At 34.7% G+C, this 23223-nt stretch overlaps 1 protein-coding gene across 1 annotated transcript in view; it reads left to right on the top strand.

The window, feature by feature from the left end:
- Nucleotides 1-5761: 5761 nt before the first annotated feature.
- Zpr1 (zinc finger protein Zpr1) overlaps nt 5762-23223 on the top strand; it is a 40066-nt gene continuing 22604 nt past the window's right edge. Inside the window, exons 1-3 of the mRNA XM_075365923.1 lie at nt 5762-5973; nt 8062-8314; nt 20805-20962. Coding sequence (XP_075222038.1) covers nt 5863-5973; nt 8062-8314; nt 20805-20962 — 522 coding nt within the window. The 5' untranslated portion in view covers nt 5762-5862. The remainder of the gene's footprint in view (nt 5974-8061; nt 8315-20804; nt 20963-23223) is intronic.

Here is a 23223-nt window from a genome sequence, read left to right on the forward strand (position 1 = left end):
AATTCAGAGATCTAAGTCACCTGGCCCTCAATGTCCAATCCATTTACCAGTAAATTATTCATCTAATAATTGTCTTACTTATAATAGCATATATAAATAGTATATTTACAAGTTGATAGTATATTTCAGTACTTTTAGCCAATGAGAAATTTTCAACCACTGTAAGAATTTATTTTTTTTAAATTCCTGATAACTCCTCCCCATGATATGTTCTAGTATGAAAGGGCCTATTAATTGGTTGTCGATCATGCCAACCAAATGTTCACTGAAAATAGTTTCTGAAAATTTGATTACACTTAAGCATATGGGTTTTCTTCAAACCACTAATGTGAATTGTTTATGCCATTACAGGGGAAAATTAGAATCATCTGAAAATAGTAGAGTGGACCAAATAAACCCAGCCACGGAGAATAAAAATTAAAAAATGAAAAGTAAATTGTAATATTAAATTACTTATATTTATTGGTTCTCATTAACAGTGCTTTTGAAAAATAAATGTTTACAAAGTCTCTGTTCAAAATGCTTATCACCACCAGTTGCTATACAAAGTTCAGCGCACATGGCAAATCATATTCAGAAAAATCTTTTGCAATTCTCTAAATGTAATCCTGACAATCTCTTCTTGTACATTGTCGTTCAACTCTTCCAACATCCATGGATTTTTCTTGTAAACTATTCCTTTCAGTAAGCATAGAAGTAAAAATTGAATGGCAATAAGTCTGGAAATAGAAGTGTGGCAAGTAACTTCGTCTTGTTGGAAGTATCCATAAGAAAGTCCTTCTGGGGTCAAGTTAAATGTAAATTCTTTGTACGTCATAAGTAGAAGTTTGTATTAACAATCTCCTCAAAGAATATTGGTCCGATGATCTGGCTTCCAGAAATTGCACACCAAACATCAATTTTTAAATCATGGAGTGGTTTTTGATGGGTTTCATTTGAGTTTTGTTAAGCCCATTGCTGCATATTCTGAGAAATAGCATAGCCTGATAAATGGAAGAACCATGCTTCATATATTTAAATGAAGAGAAAAGGATCAAGGAATCCTTTGCTAATATTCTGCAAGTAAATTATTAATTTATCCTTATCATGTTTTAAGTCATGCACAACACTCTCACTATATCATTCATTTGTAAACTGTGAAATATATATTGACAAGATGTTCGAGAAGCTCCTGTTTGTTGGACCAATTAATTGTTGTGTTGACTTGTGAGGACTCCTTTCCAATACAAGTTGCTATATCAGCAACTACTTCCAGGGTTCAAACAGTTGGTTGTTTCATTCTCTTTGCATTGGTAACAGAGCCAGTTATTCTATACTTTTTTTACTAAATCTTGAATTGTTGATTTTCCAAGAACATTTCTTTCAGGATACATCCCTTGAAATCCTTCACAAACCAAATTTATTCAAATTATGTGAACATATTCCTCCAGAATGAAAATATGCTGAGTTGAATACACCATGATACACAATTACTACAGACTCGCTGAATAGGAGGATAAGGGTGAAAGCTTATGAATGAGTCAATGACCTTCAACAAATATTCATGCACAACAAACATACAACATATACTACTTATGTAAATGACACATACTGTGTCAGAAGATGGTATGTTTGTTGTACTGCAATTGACGGCTGGTTCCAGTTTTATATGGCCCACCTGGTATGAACAGAATTAAGTGATAATTATTGTCAACCCACTGACAAAACTGTAGTCATCTGCCATGGTCACCAAGTTGAAGGTCTTGAACTTTCTGAACATGATAAGGACACAATCCGTGAGAATTTAAAGTCCTCTATATTGTACTTTTTGGAATGTTGTCATGTGAAAATTTTTTGCATGCTTGTAGAACTAAGTTGTACCACCTGAAGAATGTTTTCCCTTTCATCATCATTTACCAGTTGATATTCTGGTGAAACATAACCGCTGGGAATTATACCATCCTCACAAAGTTTATTAAAGATTTTACAAAATACTTTACAGAATGGAACTACTCTTCCAGAATATCTATGTCGGTATTCTTCCACCATAGCTGGAGCATTTCCATCACAAATCCTGTACATAAAAATTATATTAGTTTGACTGAAGAAATGCAGCATTTTTCAGAACAAAGAATTCAAAACGAAATTTCATTTTTTTAAATCCAGATTCAATTGGAAAAAAGTAGGTGCAGTTTAGAGTACAATAAACACAGAAACACTAAACTTGATTTTCAAAATAATTTAAGACAATAAAAATTATATCAAAAACAACTAAGTCCCCTAACATTTATTCTTAACATGTGACCAAAATTTTATAATATTAATAAGTAGTTCATATTAATTTCAAAGCACACAGTTAGTGATGCCTTCCTAATTTTTCAAAAGTCTGAATTTATTGTACTACAGGCAGCTGTTTTTAATTTTTACAAATTCAAAACATTTTCTATTAAGTTCTGTTTTGTTTTTAATTATAAAAGTTTATTTATTTATTTTTTTTATTGACTTTATTACATCAATTTTCTTAGAATTAAATTCTCTACAAGGTTTAATAAAACATTAACACTTATTGTTTAAGAAAATTACTGTACTTCTAACCTTAACAACATGTGTTTCATCACAGAATTTTTCTGTTTTACATTGGATATCTTGAAAACTACAGGAGATACAGTTCTGGAGCCTATATTATTCAATTTTACCCCTTATATCCATCAAGTTTGCCCTTTATATAAAGCCTAAAAAGTTTTAGTATGATATCATTCCACCAGGAGAACTGAAATCTGGGCAAAATTTTTCTCTATCCACAACTTGATAATAAAGTGAGTTTTCAGACATATGTTTGTATAAACTTTTTACCTTGTTTCAAGCTCTACAATCAGTTTCCAAATTATTTCCTCTTGAATCACTCTGTATATGATTTTTGTGAATTTAATAAATTTATGGAACTGAACTGAATTGAATTTATTTTAAAATATAGGAAGAAATCGTATAATTAAGAAAATTTAGTTTCAAAAACCTTAAACAGTTGTGTTTGTTATACATTGAACAAATTTACAGAACTGAACAGAATTTATTTTAAAGTAAAGCGACAAATCTTATAATTCAGGAAATTTAGTCTCAAAAACCTTATACAGTTGTGTTTCTTATACAATTAATCAAAACTAGACTTGATACAACTATTATCAGGTGTAGTAAATAATTAATATATTGCGTGAATTTAATTTTGAGGCGGAATATATTATTTTGTTGCTTGAATTTCTTAAATTTTGAGGAAATGACTTGTAACTACAATCTTAGATTATTCAGTACATGTAGATGAAACAAAAGACCATCACATAGACTCAATGTTGTTATGCTGACTGGTTCCAGTGTGTGATTTGATAATGTAATGAATAAACTGTTTAAATGATTTTGATTATATAGTTAAGATCTAAGTTCCGGGTAAAATGATAAACTGTTCAGTTTATAAGTAGTCTTATTAATAACCAGTAGTTATAACTATTTATTGCACACTTATACCCAACTGGCCTATAACAAATTCAAATCTTGTAAAAGTAACTTATTAAAGGAAGTTACTTTTATATGGATTTGAATACTAGATCGTGGATGCCAGTGTTCTTTGGTGTAGGGTTTCAATTAACCACACATCTCAGGAATGATTGAACTGAGACTGTACAAGACTACACTTCATTTGCACTCATTCATCTTTCATCCTCATTCATCTTTGAAGTAATACCTGAATGGTAATTCCCAGTGGCTAAACAGGAAAAAGGAAGGACTATAACAGACGGTTTCAGAAGGTCTACCTTGCTAGCAGAGAGGTAGCTCTGTCTCTTCATCTTTAATCCAGGTAATTCTGTATTTGAATCTCACTCAAGCTTAGCAGTATCACAGTTTCATATGCAACAATATTAATTTCTTATTAAAAAAAATGCAAATAAAAGAAGGAGTAATACATGAAAGTGAAGGATTAAGAATAATTTCATCAGTTCATTTTATGTTTAATAAACTGGTTACCAGAGTTTAAACAATGTTTTTTTTTGGATGGATAGCTTTCACCCAAAGGGTACTCATGGTTATCAGGCTTTGCCAGGAGCTGGAAGCAACAGGCGATCTTAGCTACCGCCAGTTTGGCTTCCATAAGGGCAAGTAAAATGTAGATGCCATATTTACAACCACGACCACCGTTCGGGAGCCGGATCGGACTAAAAGCAAGGCATTTGATGCTGGTTGTGATTTTGTTTGACGTGTAAAATGCATTTAATAGTGTCTCGAGGGGCACAATTTTCTGGGCACTGAGGAGTCGTGGCGTCATTATGTGAGGAGGATTATCCATTATTACCTCTCCAAAAGGTCGGCGACGGATAGTTCCGCTGAGGAAGAGGTGTGAAGCAGGATAAATTACTGATGATAAGATACGGGATATTCCACAGAGCCTGTGGAACACAGACTTAGTGGAAAGTTGGAAAGCATGAGGCGATAAATATTATTGTAATATATATATATAAATTGTGTGGAAAAAAACACAGCAGGATCCAATGGGTTCGGAACGTGGGGGCAACAATGGGAGTGTGGATTATAACAAGACAGATTCAGAGGGGGGGGTGTGTGATACAGTAAGGTGGGTCCGGCATCCCAACCCACTGGGTTGGTCTAGTGGTTAACGCGTCATCTGATTTTAGGAGCTAAGAGTGTAGTCCCAAGTTTTGACCCAAGTTTTGAGCTCCCGTACGTCCTATACAGCGTCGAGGCAATATTTCATTTAGAAATCGACGAACTCGGTTGTACCGATCTAGCGGGGCCCCATATTGCTGGAAAATGAATTCTTCAGAATCATTATTAGGTGTGGAAAAGCCAGTCCTGCAGCATTTCAATATCCTTTTACTATGTTTCCTTTAAAAAAAATAAACAACGAACGTTGTAGAATTTTCTCTGAAGTGTGTAGCCGCGCTGTACTCTTCCTCTTACATGGGTACTCCAATTCTTTAAATTGTTTATACCAGCAAAGAATATTCTTAATCGATATTCCTGAAATGCTGTCGAAACGCGCGCTGAACCGTTACCATGAACTCTGGCAAAATTTTATAACACAAAACGCCTTTTGTTGTATAGGCGTCATGTTGTTTACGACAGAGCGTATGTATGAGCACTAGTATTACATTATGGCGCCGGTATTTGAAACTTTATGATGTGTATTTTCAAATGGTGCAAATTTTATTCACTGACCCACTGGGTTAGTCTAGTGGTGAACGCGTCTTCCCAAATCAGATGATTTGGAAGTCGATAGTTACAGCGTTCAAGTCCTAGTAAAGCCAGTTATTTTTACACGGATTTGAATATTAGATCATGGATACCGGTGTTCTTTGGTGGTTGGGTTTCAGTTAACCACACATCTCAGGAATGGTCGAACTGAGAATGTACAAGACTACACTTCAATGTACACTCATACATATCATACTCATTCATCCTCTGTATTATCTGAACGGTAGTTACCGGAGGCTAAACAGGAAAAAGAAGAAGGGTTCGGCATCCCACGTTGTAGATGGGGAAGGGTTTTAGTGGGTAGGCTCGCAAGGTAGAGTCCAACACTACCAGGGGTTTGAAATCGCAGACTATATTCCTAACCTATTCAGTACTAATATTTAACACACTTACTTAATACTATTCGTACTATTTCTGCTTAGTACTATTCAACACTTGTACAAAACTATTCAATATTTTGTTTAAAAGTGAACTGTTATGGGTTTTTATGAGTAGTTCGTTCACCACTTAAACAACGGAATTGCAGCCGCAGCGCATCGCTTGTAGGATCAGTGTGTTGGCTCCATATGAGAAGTAGGTTATGTTTTGCAGGATTTTCGTTTTTGGTTAACGATTTTTAAAAAAATGGGCGAAGAAGTAGAAAAACCAAAACCATTATTTAAGAATTTAAGTGCTGATGATCCAGAACCAGAGACTACAGAAATAGAAAGTTTATGCCTTAATTGTGGCGGAAATGTAAGTGCGTGAAATTTAATTTAGTAAACGCCATAAAATAGTACGCGTTTTGTACGGTTGAGTTACGTACCTTGTGTAAATCATTTAAACATTTAATAGTGTTTTTTTTTTTTTTTTTTTTTTTTTTTTTTTTTTATAGTAGCGAAGTACTTTTTTTAAGATGAAATAAACAATTCCTTTAGCAACTTTTGTTAACATATTTCATTTATAGTTTTTTTTTATTTTTATTTTTTATTAATGTTCATTTTCTATACATGTTATTCTGTCGGATATAGTTAATTAAAAATCTTTAATTATTTTATATCATCAAATTTAAACATTACGTTTTGAGTACATCAATCCTTTTTACACCTGACAATTCAATTTGATTTTTCCATTCCTTTTAAATCTCAGCATAATTTTAAAATTGTACGTCTTTAATTTACGCTTTTGCCATTACTGGTGTTACTGCCTACAGTTCTAATACTAAATTAACTCAACTTTATTACATTCATAGTTTTATATGTAAGAAGTTGCAAACACCTTTTTTGTCCTATTCAATTCTGTTTACTTACAGGCTTTTAAAAACTAATATAAGATTACAATTATAATCACAGCAAATCTTTTAATAACTTGCATATGTATAAAACATACTATCTTTAACTACCTTAAATGATTAGAATCACACTCCAGTGCTTATCCTTAAATGACAAAGCTAATTTTGTTTATATAACATGACATTTTCAGCTTAAAGCTAATTTTGTTTATATAACATGACATTTTCAGCTTAAAGTTTTGTTCACAACTGCACCCAAAAGTTTATGAACATCTGTGATTTATGCAAAAAATATTTTTTGAAATTTTATTACACTATTAGGTGCAAAATGAATGATATTGGTTTTAGTTTATTTTGGAAGTAAACCATCACTTGAAAACTAGTAATTAAGATAACCTAAATCAGTGTTGATAGAAATGTCATCAATAATCAGTATTACAGTTACCTAATAATGGCAGTTGTTATCAGTAGGAATTTGCGGTGATATGTCTCATAGTAAATTCTTATAAATATTGCTACTATAAATAATTATGCACATTTTAATTCTTTTATTACAGTTTTATGTAATTTAATTATATAGTGTAATAATTTTATAATTTAATTGTCTGTGTATTTTAATTTTAAATTTTATTAGAAAAGTGGGTTAAGAATGTAAGTTTATTGAAAGAGATTGGGTTCTTGTGAATTGTTTCTATTGAATAATTTATCAGGTAGTTTACAAACTAGTTTGTTAGTAACTGTAGTACTGCTTAGTTTGCTACTCAGATGTACTGTGCTCAGCGCTCTTCCCTGCAATTAATATGTTGCTGCTGATTTGAAAATTATGCAGTATTTTGTCCTAAGAAATAATTTCAGTACTAAAGATTGTTATCCCTGCTCTGAAGGGTACACAGGATTCATTTGCTCTCTTGTTTCAGTTATAAGCCGTTGCTGATATGAGGGGATGAGGTACATCCCGTCGTAGAGCAATGCTTTATTACGAGATACGTGTTTGATTTCAGCAGTGTTTAAGATAGACCGCATAGAGGTTAAAAGAAGACAATCAATGTAAATGTGTGTCGTCATTGCTGATTTCTTTGAGTAGTCTCCAATTAAATCTATTTGAAAATGAGTGACCAAAATTAATATAATTAACTTAAAAATACATGATAATATTAAAAAAAACAAAACACTTGAATATGAAACCATTTTGACCAACTTTTGTGACTGAAATATTGGATGGAGACATGGAAGAGCATTTTGCTGCTGCTGTTCTTTATTAACATGATTTCCAAAAGTGGTGTTTTTCATAAGATTGTTGTTTTCTATGATTGTGGTATTTATTGCAGTTTACGAATCAGGAATGTGTCTGGGTTAAGGAAAATCCTCATTTGGTATGTAAGTTTGTTATAATTTAGTACAATTAATTTCATGATCCTTGAATTCATTTCAGTAGCCTTTGCAACCATTTACTATTTCTTGCAATATTCATTCCTGATGATTTTATTGCTAAGTCAGTATTATTTATTTTATTATTGCTATTTTTATGGTTATTTTTAAAAAATTTGTTACAGGGAATAACTAGACTTCTTCTAACAAAAATACCTTTTTATAAAGAAGTTGTTTTGATGTCATTTGATTGTGAACACTGTGGTTTTCAAAATAATGAAATACAGCAAGGAGGTCAGTTTGAAGAAAAAGGCAAACGAATTACACTTAAAGTTAATTCACAGAGAGATTTGAATAGACAAGTCATTAAATCAGATTATACATCAGTTAAAATACCCGAATTGGATTTTGAAATTCCATCACTGTCACAGAAAGGAGGTATTTGTAAACTCTGCTTAATATTTGTAAAAAGTTAAAAAAGTATAGAAGTTTTTGCTTAATATAATTAATTGCTTATGAAAAGCTGTATTTGTGTGCGAATGGGAAAATATGTTAGTCATTAGGAGGCGCCAGTAAGTTATTGCTTATTTATTTCTAAGATTTGGATAGGGTTCTGGGTAAGACTAAATTTCCTTAAAATTCTGATGTTGTGTAACATCTTAATCTCAGGAAATACCATCCAGCAAATTGAATTGTGTGAATAAGATATAATTCCAGTGGCAAGCAGTAACCAGTTTAATAACCAGTTCTCTTAGATCTTCAAATCAAACAGTGTTGTGTGGAGTTTCACTACATAATTTTGGTTGTTAACCTCTGCAGGGCCTTCAATAACTTGTGGAGGCCCTCTGCCTTGTTTCAACTTCAGCAGAGTGGGTGCACACCAAATGAGATTAGAACTCTCTCGAGCTACTGCAGCGATAGAACCGTTGTCCTTCATGACGGTGGCTTGGCTCCAAAGGTTGTCCACATGGCAGTGTTCTAAATCCACTCATCTGGGTCACTGAGTTCGACTCTTTCATGCAATTGCGGATGCCCAGTAGCTACCGCATCGTGGCTTATGCCGATGATGGGTTGCTGCTGGTTGAGGGCAACTCGTGTGCCGAGATAGAGCTCAGAGGGACACAGGCATGTAAGGTTCTCAGGGTGTGGAGTCTTCAGCATAAGATGGTTTTCAGTGCGAAGAAAAACCACCACTATGATGTTACTTAAAGGTTGTCTAACCACAACCCATCACCCGTAGGCTGTAATTATGGCCTTCCGATTAGGTATGTTACCTTTCAGAAGTATCTGGGTATTATCCTTTATGAGAGGTTTCAATTCAAGGAGTATCTTCAGTTTGTTGCAAAGGCCAGTGATGCCTTCTTTGGTGTCTGTAAGTCATTCATCCCAATTAGGGGTTGAATTATTGTATTATGCGTATTCTTTACAAAGGTGCCTGTGAGGCCATTATGTTGTTCGCTGCGCCCATCTGGGCTTATCATCTACAATTCCAATCTTATAGGGATATTCTTTAGTGGGCCCAGCATCTTTTATTGTTAGCTGTTGTCTGTGGCTACAGTACTATCTCGAGAGAGGCATTCTCTGTAATTGCCGGCATTAAACCCCTTGATATTCTATCTATGGAACGTATCAAGCGATACATCTCCAAGAAGGAAGGCCTTCTCATTTCAGGACATATGCGAGAAATTGAAGACCAAGGTTTTAATTTTTGGTAACCTAGGTGGGATGATTTTTCTACAGGTCGATACATGCATGATATCTTTCCAATTGTTAGGGAGCTGCGATCAATAAGTTGGGCTTCCTCCAATCGGTATAAGTAGTAGGGAATTAAGAGTACGGGCGTCAAAATGACGTCACGAATTCAAGATGGCTGTGTTCGGCCATCTTGGATTGTGACGTCAGTGACGCTTGTAGCCCGTCAGTGTTGCAAACTTGATTTTTCTTTAGTGTCAGTGTTGCCAACCAGGTTATATATTTAAATTATTGAAGTACTATTTCAAAGGTTGGTAGCACTGTTGAACAGCTGTTGTGTAGCGGTTGGTTTGAATTAAATAAATAAATAAATACTATTTAAAGTGAAAAAAAAACCTGGTCGGCTAGGACTCGAACCGTGTTATGACGAAATGCGACTTAATGACGCATTAAACCAATCTGCTACAGCGGCTCCCTCTGCTACAGCGTTTGTGCGTTGACGTAGCGGCTCGGAGTTGTTGACAGTGCGAGGTGTGGCGCGCGACTGAACAACAGCTGACGAACATGGCCTAAGGTTGAGCGTCCTATTTTGAACGGCCGTTACAGTGGTACGCGCGAAAGCGCCATACCCTACCGACCAATCGCAGCGCCGGATTCAAAGCGCCCGCGCATGCGCAACACGTAGACCGTTACTGCTGCCGCCTAAAGTGCCACTCCCAAACCGAAGTTGAAGCCACGTGCCTAGTGAGTACAATAAAGTGGTATCAGTTACGAGCAACCTTGAACATCTCTGAACAGAAATTCAGAGAAATCAAAAAATTATCAATTTTTAAACATTGTGTATTCCCCGAAAAAGAACAAACTATAGTAGATAAATCTATTACCAGATCATGTAACGGGCCTTGGAACCACTACATATAGCAATTGTAAAAACTATAATTTTAAATAAAACAATAGTTCGTACACATTTGCTGTATGGGGATTTAAACTGTTTTTTGTTTTGTATCTAATAAATTGAATGTGTGTTGAAGTTTATGTTGTACGTGTAATGTGTTGTTGTTGCAGTCCTGAAAAGGACTGTTTATTTATTTAATTATTATAATATATTTATTTAATTATTGTTTAATTTATTTATTTATTTTATTATTTGATGTTGCGTTAATGAAATATCCTCCTCCTCCTCGATGAAAGTGAATGTACTTCACGTTTTAAATAGTCTTTGTACATTATGAAATAAATCGATTCTAAAAACCGTCTCCTTTCAAACCGATCACTCTCGTGGTAATTTATTTGAGAATCTTCCGTATCGTATGCAACAAGCAGCGGTTGTTTCTGTTGAGGTTGATATACATTATCGGTAACATAATCAGTTTCATCACAAGCAACTCTCCATCCATCGGTCGCAATACAAGAAGTGGTGAATCGTCTTCGCTCCTTTGCGGTTAACGGCGACAACATTATTTTTTAGACAAGACGTAGATAATCTGTTTAAAGTAATCGTATCCAACTGCATATTCAAGGAATTATTTAACTTGAAGGCCTTTACCCGTTTATTTTTTCACCGCCGTAGAAACCAGAAAATACTATTTCGTTGCTGCCGATGACCAGTCGAATTGTCCCCACATTCAAAGTCTCAATAAAATCTCTCTACATCATCATTCATCGGATCAAAGAACATCTTTATAATTACATTATCCCCATCTTTATCAAAAACATGACGGCTAAGATCAACAATGTATACATAACTGTATTTTAATTTGAAACACATCGGTGACGAATTTTGTTTATCAACCACAACATCTACCTTCTTAATTAGCTCCATAACACCACCGCTGCTGCTGTCACAACGATGTTAACACTTCAACGTCTTAACTAGTAATGAGGTAAATTCCAATCTTATAAACTTAATTTTAAATCTTCAGTGACACCACCTCCACCGTTGTCGTCTTGGTCATCTTTTACACCGTAATAAGTTAGCTTCATCGAATGACGTCGTACAACAGTTATTTCCTCTTCGGTAAATTTGTTTGTATAGCTCCTTGGTAATAATAGCTGTAAACAATACGATTCGTTATCAGAATAAGAAGAATCGGTGTCGTATAAGATGACACAAATGCGAGCCTCACCGTATGATGTATATATCTTTATCATGTAAAATAATATATAGTCAATACTGATATGAAGATCGGTCAACCTCTTCAATGGTAACCGTTTGAGAAAACAGTCTTGATCGTTGGAAATGTTAACAAACGATAAGCCATCCAACATCACAATGGCAGAGCTCGCGCACGAATGATCAACTGCAGTGTATATACTTGTCATCTACCTTTACCCCACCACCACCACTCGTTTCGGTAAATGTTTTAGAAAATAACCGGTAGAGTTCGTTTTCATCGATAACTCGGCAAGCTAACGACGACGTTGGGTTTTCCCATAGTAATTCAAATTTGTTTTTGCGTAACAGCGCTTTAACTTTCATCATTGTTTCACCAATTCGCAGGAGTACAGGTATTTGGGTAACTCTCGACCACAATAGTCGAATCTATAACACTCGATTGCATGACCGACAAATTTGTCATCATCACAGTGTTCGATAAGCATCATAAAACAATGTTTACACAAGTATCGTGTAACCGATTTCTATTCGTTAACCAATTCGGTAAACGTCTTCCCGATAATCATTACTATAAATCCGATAACTTTTTGCACAGAATCAATACTTCTTTGTAACCGTCCAACGTGCGATTCGTCTTTGCGATTCTATCCTCTAACTTGTTTAACTTTTTATTCAAAAACTTACGGATATCACACTCGCTCACAACAATCCAATCGATGATGCCCGGTACCTCGCATTCGATATCCTCCACGTGAGTCCTTATGGCAAACCTAATAGCAATGTATTTGGTAAAGTATCGGTCACCGTGATTATTGATGTCGGGAACAGTACGTCGAGAATATTCTTTATATGAGTTAGGTCAGCTATCGGTCCGCCTGGTAAGAAAGAGACCAACCATGTGGACACCTCCGTCATCTCGCCTTGAATGAAGGTCTGTTGCATAACCGTCTTTTAACATACCCTATCCCACCACCACCACCTCCACCACAACCAATACGACGTCTACACATACCATCAACAGTATCTATCTTCAAACTATCGAGATATTCTTGCAACCGAGTGTGAATTTCATCATAGGCCGCGTTATACGTGAACACCAATCTAACCGTATTGAAACGATCTAAATCAATAGTCGTACTCAAAGCGTGCGGGAACGCCGCGTCTACAATTTTAATCAGATGTCGCAACGTCCTTATACGACGATAGGAGAAATAACGAAATAACCACACCGATGCGGCTGTATCAACATCCATATTGAAACTGTACCTATTTACCAGTTGCATTTCCACACCACCCTGGAGGTAGCAACCGCGGCGCGTTGAGATTTTTTTACATGAGTGAAATCTCTTCCTTATAGGCCTACTGTAAAACACTCGAACCGGTTTTATATCTTTTTTTCTATTTTATACTTTTTTCTTGCGAATGATATGTGATCCACAAAGTAAGCAACACGAAATACGGTCAGTACAAAAATGAACGTCAAGGCGTCAATAGCTAAAGAGCTCCATCGTTAGGCGCGTCGAAACTACCCACAAGACGCGTTGAATTGAAAGGAATTTCAGACCTGTATCAAGCTGACCTTGTCGAGATGTTTCTGTATGCTAAATCCAACAAAGGTTATCGTTACATACTGACGGTGATAAATTGTTTTTCTAAACTGGCGATCGGGGTGGCGGTGAGAAACAAAACCGGTGCGGAAATCGCCAAGGTCCTTAAACCTATGTTGTACAAACATCCGATGCAACATTTTCAAACCGATTCGAGCAAGGAGTTTTACAATCCGCCGGTGAAAAAGTTATTGGCTTCGTACAATATAAAGCTTCGATCGTCGAACGCTTTAACCGAACTCTGAAAACAATGATGTAGAGAAAATTTACCGCACAGGGTACGTACAAGTGGTTGGATTTACTTCCTAAATTGATCGTTAAATATAACTGTACCCGCTATCGCACTATCGGTATGAAATCTAAAGATGTAAATAAGAGAAAGGATCCGTCGTTTTAAGATGACTCAACACAGTACTGTATCGAAAGTACATTACCGAAATTTAAAGTCGGCGATCGAATACGAATAAGCAAATTTAAAAAACCTTCGCCAAAGGATACTTGCCGATTGGACAAATGAAATATTTACCGTTCATAAAGTACACACCGAAACTCGCCTCTGTACCTATACGCTGATTGATATTAAGGGTGAGGTGGTGAGTAGTAAAATTTACTAATTGCGGAAAAACAAATGTTCTATTAAACTTGTTTTCACGCGACGGCTTAAGGTTCAGAAATATTAACGTGTTTTCTAAATCGCTGTACCAACCGAAATATAAATTTCTAGAAGAAGTGATGACTGGTATACTGGAGATCGGTTATTTTGCCTAATCTGAAAACAATCATGTGATGGCGCCCGACGAAGCGGAACCGAATTCGATAATTATTTTCGACGATGTAGCCTGCGAAAAGCAAAATAATATTCGCAAGTACTTTGCGATGGGACATCACAACAACATCGGTAACTTTTATCTCACACAGACATATTCCAACGCAGGCACCTCGTACGGGACAACGCCAACCTTCTTCTCGTGTTCAAACAGGACGATCTCAATTTACGTCACATCCATCAAGATCACGTAAATACCGATATGAAATTCGATGGTTTAAAAGTCTGTGCGGTGTAGCCTGAAAGAAACGACACGGATTTTTGGTTGTTGATAAGGAGAGCGACATCAACGCAGGACGCTATCGAGTAGGCTTCGATGTGTTTGTAAAAGAGATCAGTTGATAAATGGTGACGATGGCAAGCCTTTTTATACCGTCTATTTTGATCAGGGTGTGACGCAATATTACCGTGAATTGTGCAATACCAATCAACCTCCGGTGAGAATGAATGTTTCGGTTAATCGATGTTATACGTTTCTTACGCAGAACCAAAAAAAACATGCAGTGTTCTTTAGATCGGTCAAAGTAGGATGGTGATGTAATCGACCATTTTCCGATCATTCGTAACCGCGATGTCGAACAAGAATGAGGTCGATTCATCGTCGTCGTCTGCGAAGTTTGTAATGGAAATCGATAGAATACGAGAGATTCGATTTAAAGAAAACATCGCGCTATTACGCAAGGAATAACGTTATCGAAGCAAGTTATGGAAAAGCGTTTTAAGCTTATTATCGATCCGCGTCGCGATCTTAATAAGATGTTTAAACATAAATACGATGATATTAAAAAAGAAACAAAGGAGGAGGAGGAGGAGGAGGAGGCGATGGATATAAAGGAAGAGGGTGGCGTATCTTCACCAACGGTTATGAGAAGACTGTTTAGTTCTCCAAATAAAGAGATTGTCAAATCTGTAAACCCGCGGTCATCGAAATCACCTGGTATTCGTGCAAATCATTACTTGAATCTAGCCGTAACCGATAAAAGTGAGAGAATCGACAACGTGTACGGAGTGAAAAACGTTAACTATCGGTGGATGATTGAAAAAAAGGTTGTGTTCAAAGGAAATACAGTTTTTATCGATATAAAAAGTTATAATGGAACCGACGGCTAGTATCAGTTGATATTTTTTTAATGAACCTCACGATTATGCGGAAAAAGATATACACCACTATAAGAAAATTTTGGAATTTACGGAAGCGCATGAGTCGAAGTGCCGGTCGTATAATCTCCAGTAAATCTAACAAGTACAATACTATTAAAGAACTGTTTCCTCGGAAGCGATACGCGAGTCAAAACGACAACGAAAGTCCAATAACAGAAACAGGTCTGCTTATGAAGGCGAAGAAAACGGTTAGACCAGATTACGTGTACTGGGACGATCCGAACGAAGTTTGCGATAGACTGCGTCTGTTGTGGCTTCAAGGCGCGCTGTCATACTGGTCATAATAACGAAATAGTTTCGATCACAGAAGAACTGCAAGAAGGTGGATACATAAAGGAGAGGTGTGGTAGAGGAAATGTTTTATTTTAAACAGACTGAGGATGAGTATCGACAAGTTCGGACGTTCTCTCGTTGGAGGTGCACGCGTCACCACCCAACCACCAACCCGAATTGTTGAAACATTCGACAAAACCGATGACGGGAATTTCGATATCAAAAAACTGCGTTTGTGCAAAGTTGGAACGCCTGTTGATGATGATGATGGTACAACATTTGGTTATGTTAACAAAATTTACGTAAAGCAAAGCGATTTAAATAATACATACTTATCGTCCGTTTCACCGATGGACAACAACGCACTCTTCTTTTCAAAGAAGCGATTATGGGATATCGGTGAACCAATTGAAAAAACAGACGTCGTTACTGTCAACTATTTACGGACAAACCTTTTCTACGAAAAGAAGATAATTAACGCTAGAGGTTTCGTTATCACTAACGCTGGTATACCTAAGAATAGCTCCGATCTCGCTACAAAGTCCTACGTAGACGATATTGAATTGCATCAACGAAAATTAATGAGTATATTATGAACACCAAAACACCTATAAAATCGACCGATCTCGCGACTAAGGGATATGTCGATGAGCATCTATTTAAATTTTACAGATTTCTAATAAACGTTGACGTCAAAGGCAACAAACACTTTGATCAAAAAGTGCTAATGGAATTATTAAACATGACAGAATTACGACGACGAAGAAGAAGAAGGAGGAGGAGGAAAATATGGTACGACCACCGATCACGGATCCAATGTAAGTTCCAATGTCAAGATCTAAACGAATAGCCAGTCTTAAACGAGGCGGTGGACTGTTAACAACTCTAACAGCAGGAGCTGCAGGTGTGTTAGGATCTTATATTCGTGATAAAGCATTAATAGGTGTCAAAAAGGTGGTGGGTAAAATTGTAAACAAAGGAATCGATTTATTGCCGTTAGAGTTACATATTCCTGGATATCAGTACTGCGGACGGGGAACGAATTTAGAAAAACGATTAAAGAGAAACGATCCCGGTGTAAACAAGTTGGACGCAGCTTGTAAAGAAACACGATATCGCATACGCTACGTACAGCGATAACGAAAACAGAGCGGCTGCAGATCGTAAATTAGCCGATATCGCTTGGGACAGAGTTAAACCTAAGGATTCGAGTATCGCAGAAAAGGCTAGTGCATTGGCGGTTATAAACGCGATGAAGTTGAAAACAAAGTTCGGCGGTGGAAGAGTAAGAAGAAGACGATCAAAAAGTTATAATATAAAAGTTCTTGAAATGATGAAAAGAAAAACCGGCACTGCAGGGCAGGGATTATACCTTAAGCCCTACGCTTTGCCCGGATCGGGGATGGGTGGTAAAAAAAAAACGTCGTCGTCGTTTCCAATAAAGGGAATACAAGTGCGTCCGCTATCGAATATAGAACTGATGTGGTACGCTAGAAAACTAAATATAGCCAATTTTTGAGGAGTCTTCATGTTGGACGCATTACCCAAAAAACCGAAGACTAACCTAACTAGTTAGCGATAGTTAATCTTGATCGTAGTACCGGTCATGGAACACACTGGGTATGTTATAGAAAATGTGGACAGATGGTGGACTATTCTGATAGTTTTGATAATTTGCGCCCACCTAGCGAATTGATGCGTTATTTTCCATTCGATTCAATTTTAAATTTCAAATATAAAGCCAGACAGAGTATAAATACTCTGGGCATTTATAAGACTCTGTCTCTTAACAAAAGACAGAGTATAAGTTCTTCATCAGATGAAAATCCTTTTCTGCCTATATAACGTTTCGAAATCATGCAAATAAAAATTCATTTGGTGCCTGGTCAGCACTATGGGCAGGATGGTACAGAATATCCCAACAAAAAACTGTTGAGGAGATTGACCTTTTTGTGTGGAGTAAGGGGCCAAGTATTATCATGCAACAGATACACTCTCTTTGTCAATTATCCCCTTCTTTTGTTTTGACTGGCTCAGCAAAGCTTCCAGAGGGCCTGCAGTTTCTGTCGGCATTTATGGGTTGACCTGGAATGAAAAAATTGATAAGCAAAATTCCTTTTTGATCCCAGAATAATGTTATGATTTTTTTTCCAGACTTGCATTTTGAATTTTTTTGCTGACTGGGAGGGAACTAGTATGGTGCCATTGCATACGCACTGTTTTCAAAAATTCAAATGGTTGGTTACCGTTTCATGCAGCACAGTTCGACTGACTTCTGGACACATTTTATGAAGTTTGTTTACGGACATTTTTGAAAGTATATGTTTGGAGTGTTGCTTTATATGGAAGTGAAACTTGGACAATCGGAGTATCTGAGAAGAAAAGATTAGAAGGTTTTGAAATGTGGTGCTATAGGAGAATGTTAAAAATCGGGTGGATAAAGTGACAAATGAAGAGGTATTGCGACAAATAGATGAAGAAAGAAGCATTTGGAAAAATATAGTTAAAAGAAGACACAGACTTACAGGCCACATACTAAGACGTCTTGGAATAGTCGCTTTAATATTGGAAGGACAGGTAGAAGGAAAAAATGTGTAGGCAGGCCACGTTTGGAATATGTAAAACAAATTGTTAGGGATGTAGGATGTAGTAAGTATACTGAAATGAAACGACTAGCACTAGATAGGGAATCTTGGAGAGTTGCATCAAACCAGTCAAATGACTGAAGACAAAAAAAAACAAAAGTCTACGGACAAACGACGATCATTGTCACAGTCGATGGTCTTTCGCTTCTCTATTCATCATGAATGTTTGTTCTATCATCTTTAACTACTTAACACCACTTTGTTATTTTATCACTTGACATCACATGCTGAAACTGAAAAAATTTCATGGTGGATGTTGGCGAGCTTTTACTTTTAGCAACAGCAAGATAACAGATGAGGGCTTCACTTCATACATAGTAGGATCAGGAATTGTCAGGTTCATTTTGAGATATGATTCTGACATAACCAATCAAGTTACTGACTCCTACCTAGGGTTGGTTCTCTTCATTTAGACCTCCCTTTCATGGAGGAGTACCAACTTTGAAACAAAATTATACAGGGTTACTTAAAAGGTACCAAATTGTAATTTATGATTGGTATCTGTATTGTGAATGTTAAGTTATCAATATTAGCATTATTATTAGTTGTTTCTGTTACTAATCTTATGTACTGGAAGAATAAAATGCTGATTTAAAGTGTGAGGCAAACTGTCCTATCAGTTGGTGTGTGCCACATGATGAATGTGCTGACATTGAACATTTGTAGGGAAAACTGTAAGACTTCCTCTTTCTTTCTAAACATTACAGTATAATAAAAAGATTTTTTAAACTTTCCCTTTGATAATTTCAATTTATTTTCTCATTTGTTATCATTGGTTTGGGTTACTTTCTTTTCATGTGTTTTATTGCGATTAGTTTTTTAATTTTCTTTCCATTGTTAATTTGATTTTATGTTTTTTTCCCCATTATTCTGCATTAATTATATATTATATAGTTGTTTGTATTGTATTTTAAGTAGTATTTTTTACACTATATTTCTTTCAGAACGTAGTGGCTAAATATAGAATCAGTTTGTTAGTTGCTCAGTCAGAAATTTCAAATTTCAGTTCAATCTTAATTAGATGTGTGATCTTAATTTATGGTAGAGTGTCAATTATCACTTACTATATTGTCACTTTGTGTTTCATTCTAAAGATAAATTAAAAAATAATTCAAAGTGGAATTATTGATTTTAATTTAATTTTTAAAAGCAAATTGAAACTAACGGTGTAAAAAAAAGAATGTAGATTTTAATGGATGTTTTTGTAAAGTGAAGAGAATGCAGCAATTGAGGGTGACTGAAAATTTTGAACATGTCAGGTAGTCTTCCCTGCGTAGTCAAGGCTGGCCACAAACTAGCAGTGCTGGTGATAACAATTTGAAATGTTTTAAGGAAATGGTTACATATGTGTTTACCATTTATAGCTGTAAATTCTACCAACTAGTTGTGTGTGCTGACTTTGTAATCAAAATATTGTAGCATAAAGATGATGATTTTCTTGATCATAATTTGTTTGGTGAAAAATGTCAACATTTCATCTTGGTGCAAAAGTTAACACACATGATGTTCATATCTGGGGGTCATAAAATCTTTTTGAACACTTTCCAAAATTAAATATTTTCTCTGCAATTATCTGATGGCAAGCTTACATTATTTTTCACTGAAGCAAGTGTAACTGGAATTGTTGATTTGGAAGGAGTGTTATTTATGTAGTTGCGTACATGTCTCCCCAACTGCAAGATGGATAGAGATTTTTATTTGGCAACAAGATGATGTGCCTGCTCACTGGTATAACTCTCTATAGGATCAATTGAATATATTTTCCTTGACTGCGGGATTGGTTGGAATGGACCTGAAGACAGAGCTTATTTGTTTGGTCTCTGTCAGCTGATCTCTATGTGATTTTTTCCTTTGGGGTTTTATGAAGTATCTTCTGTATGCACCTCTGCTACCTACTGATCTACCTGATATGAGCATAGGATTGAAGCAGCTTGTTACTTCCATTAATTCAGATATCGTGATTAAAATATTGGGAAAACTCTCTTGTGGTTGGATGTGTGGTGCGTGATGAATGTGCTCAGATTGAACATGAGTAGAGAAAAACTGGTAAGAGTTACTGTTTCATTTTATTTCTGATTCATTACTGTAAGTCAGTGATAATAGTTTTAAAACATGTTATTCTTTTTTTTACACTCAGTATTTTTTTTTAACCAAAATATTTTTTTTTTTTTTTAAAATTGAAAGTCATATTGAATGGTGGTTAAATATATATGTTTACTTAAAGCATTGATTTTATAAATGAAGTAAAGAGTGATTGATGTGTTGACAGAAGTAGAAGGAAACAAAAAAAAAATAAAGAAAGGGAAATTCAAATTGTGATCTTTTTTTGCACACTATCATCGTACATACTTAACTTGTGGTTTTTAAAAATTCTGATGTACAATTCACAAATACAATCATACTTTGAAAGTTCAATTTTATTTACTATTTGAATTTTTTTTATATAAAATTGAAAGTTTGTTGCAAAACATTATGTGACTTTTAAAAGAGTAGTTTGTACTATTTACTCAAAAATATTGTAGAATCATCTTAACTAAATTATCTCTTGATATTGATAACATAATTTTGTTGTTTATTTTTTTTAAATATAATTTTTTTAATTTAATAGAAGTAACAACAGTAGAAGGTGTATTAGATCGTACTATAACTGGCCTTTCCCAAGATCAAGAATTCAGAAGAGTCGAGCATCCTGAAGCTGCTGAACAGCTAGATAAATTTATTGATAAAATTCAGCATCTGAAAGAGCTTTCATCTGATTTCACTATGGTAAATTTCTTTGTTGTCAGTTATTACATGTGAATCATTCTAATATATAATGAAATTGTATTATTATAATGTCTTATTGTAGCTGTTAACATTTTAAGATGTTTTGTTCCTCTTCCAATTTTGTCTCTCCTGTACATTCTGTTTATGATTCAGTTAAGCTTCTTAATCTGGATACCTCTCAGTGATTACTATTACTAAATATCTCTGCATGCTTTCCTTCAGTAATTTTTTCTTTTGTAATTCATCCCTTATTAAAAAAATTCCATGTCATGATATTTACAATTCGTTTTTATATATTTTAGTTATTTCGTGTATTACATATTTATTCCTTTGTAAATCCTGGATTTACATGGAGTGGTATTCCATCAAATATTTAATTAACTCCTTATTAAAAAAAAATTTATATTTAGGGACAAGATGAGAAAAATTAACGGAAAATATTTTATGTTAATTTATTAACTTTAATGTGTGGAATGGCATATTAATAAATGTGTATGTTTTTGAGTTTACTCTCAAACTCCAAGGGCGTTTTTCCATTATCAAATCTAAAGTTTTGAAAATTTATTTCCATTTTTATTCTTGTATTAGCATAAAAATTTACCAAATTTTTTAGCGATGGCAATAATTTTGAGATTACAATAAAGTTTATAATGTTATATTTTAATAATTTCTATTAATTATTCTGTTACTTCTGACAGTAAGTACATTGGGTTTAAAAATGTCAGTTCATAAAAATGGTTTTTGAAATAATATAAATAATACAACTATCTTGTAAATTACATAAAAGTTTATCTACACTTTTTGTGGTATTCAGAAGAAAGAGTTAAATTATTATAAGGTGTTTTTGAATATAAAAAAAAAAAAAAAAATGAAAAATATGAACAAATTTTATTATTTAATAATACTTTATCATTTAAAGTTTTATTATTTCTAAAATTACATTTATGTTTACCAGTGACTTAAAGCACACAGTAAGGTAATTTTTTAATTTGTTGTCATCATCAAACCTTTGTGATGCAAGTCACTGTTTAAGGTAAAGAAAAATCAAGTAATTGCTGGGAACTAAGTCAGGGCTATAGAGTGAGTGGGTGATTATTTTTCAATAAAATTTTCCCAGTCACATCACTCTAATTTTTGCTGTGAGTGGCCAGTAAATGTCATGGAAAAACAAAATCTAGTGGGATAGCATTTCACATTGTTAGTTTCTTATAGCCCTCTTAAGGTTTTTTAACATTTTACTATTTGTAGTAGTTTTACAATTACTAAATTTGACAAGCAAGACACTCTTTTTGTCCCAAAGAACAGTAGTCGTAAGTTTCTCTACCAAACATTCTTGTTTGAAATTCTTTGGTATAGGAGTTGATACCTTGTCATTGACTGCTGCATTGTCTTGATGTTTGAATAAAAAAATCCAGGTTTCATCTCTGGTAACAGAGTGATCAAACAGTTCATCACCTTCATTTTCTTAATGCTGGAAAAATTCATGTGCTGCAGCAAAACATTTTTCCTTGTGTGTCGGTTACTGGTTTTGGCATATAATTTTTTATAGCCCAATTTTTCAATCAAACCTTCAAAAATCAGGAAACATGAAAGACAGTTATGCCAATTTGAAGCGCCAGTTTTCTCAAACATTTTCATCAACTGTTTCTATCAAATAATCTCTTGTCACCGACAGTTGACCACTACATTTTTCAACATTGATGTTAGTTCCCCCCTTCTTGAAATGAATGCTAACGACTGTCTTACTGTAGCATCACTGATATATTTGGCTTGTAAATGTCAAAAATTTACCTGTTAATTTCAGCCATTCATTTGATGTCAAAATTATTTTTTTCCATCAAAAATCAGATTACTCCTCACATTTCACATTCAGCATGATAAAAAATTATGGTACTCATTGTAAAATGGATGTATAAGCAAGTAACATCAAAATAACTAAATTATTGTTGCTAACAGCCTTATTTATTGAAATAACCGAGCTACACAGGTATCATTTGTTTACATTGCTTGTGTAGGAGACAAATTTAAAGCGGACCTTACTTTAAAAACATGTCTTGTGTAAATTAAGGTTATATTTATGTCTATAGAATAATGATTTGATAAAATTGTAAGTAAGTGTATTACCAAGTTGTTACCCTAAACAATATTTTATTATTGATAACTATAAATAAAACTATTTAAAAAATACAATATTTCTCCAGTAAAAATCTCTTTTTATGAAAAGCCTTATTTTCTCATCTCTCCTAGCATTTCTATTTTCT

This window comes from Lycorma delicatula, chromosome 5 (genome assembly GCF_047948215.1).
Source record: "Lycorma delicatula isolate Av1 chromosome 5, ASM4794821v1, whole genome shotgun sequence".
NCBI classification, from domain to species: domain Eukaryota; kingdom Metazoa; phylum Arthropoda; class Insecta; order Hemiptera; family Fulgoridae; genus Lycorma; species Lycorma delicatula.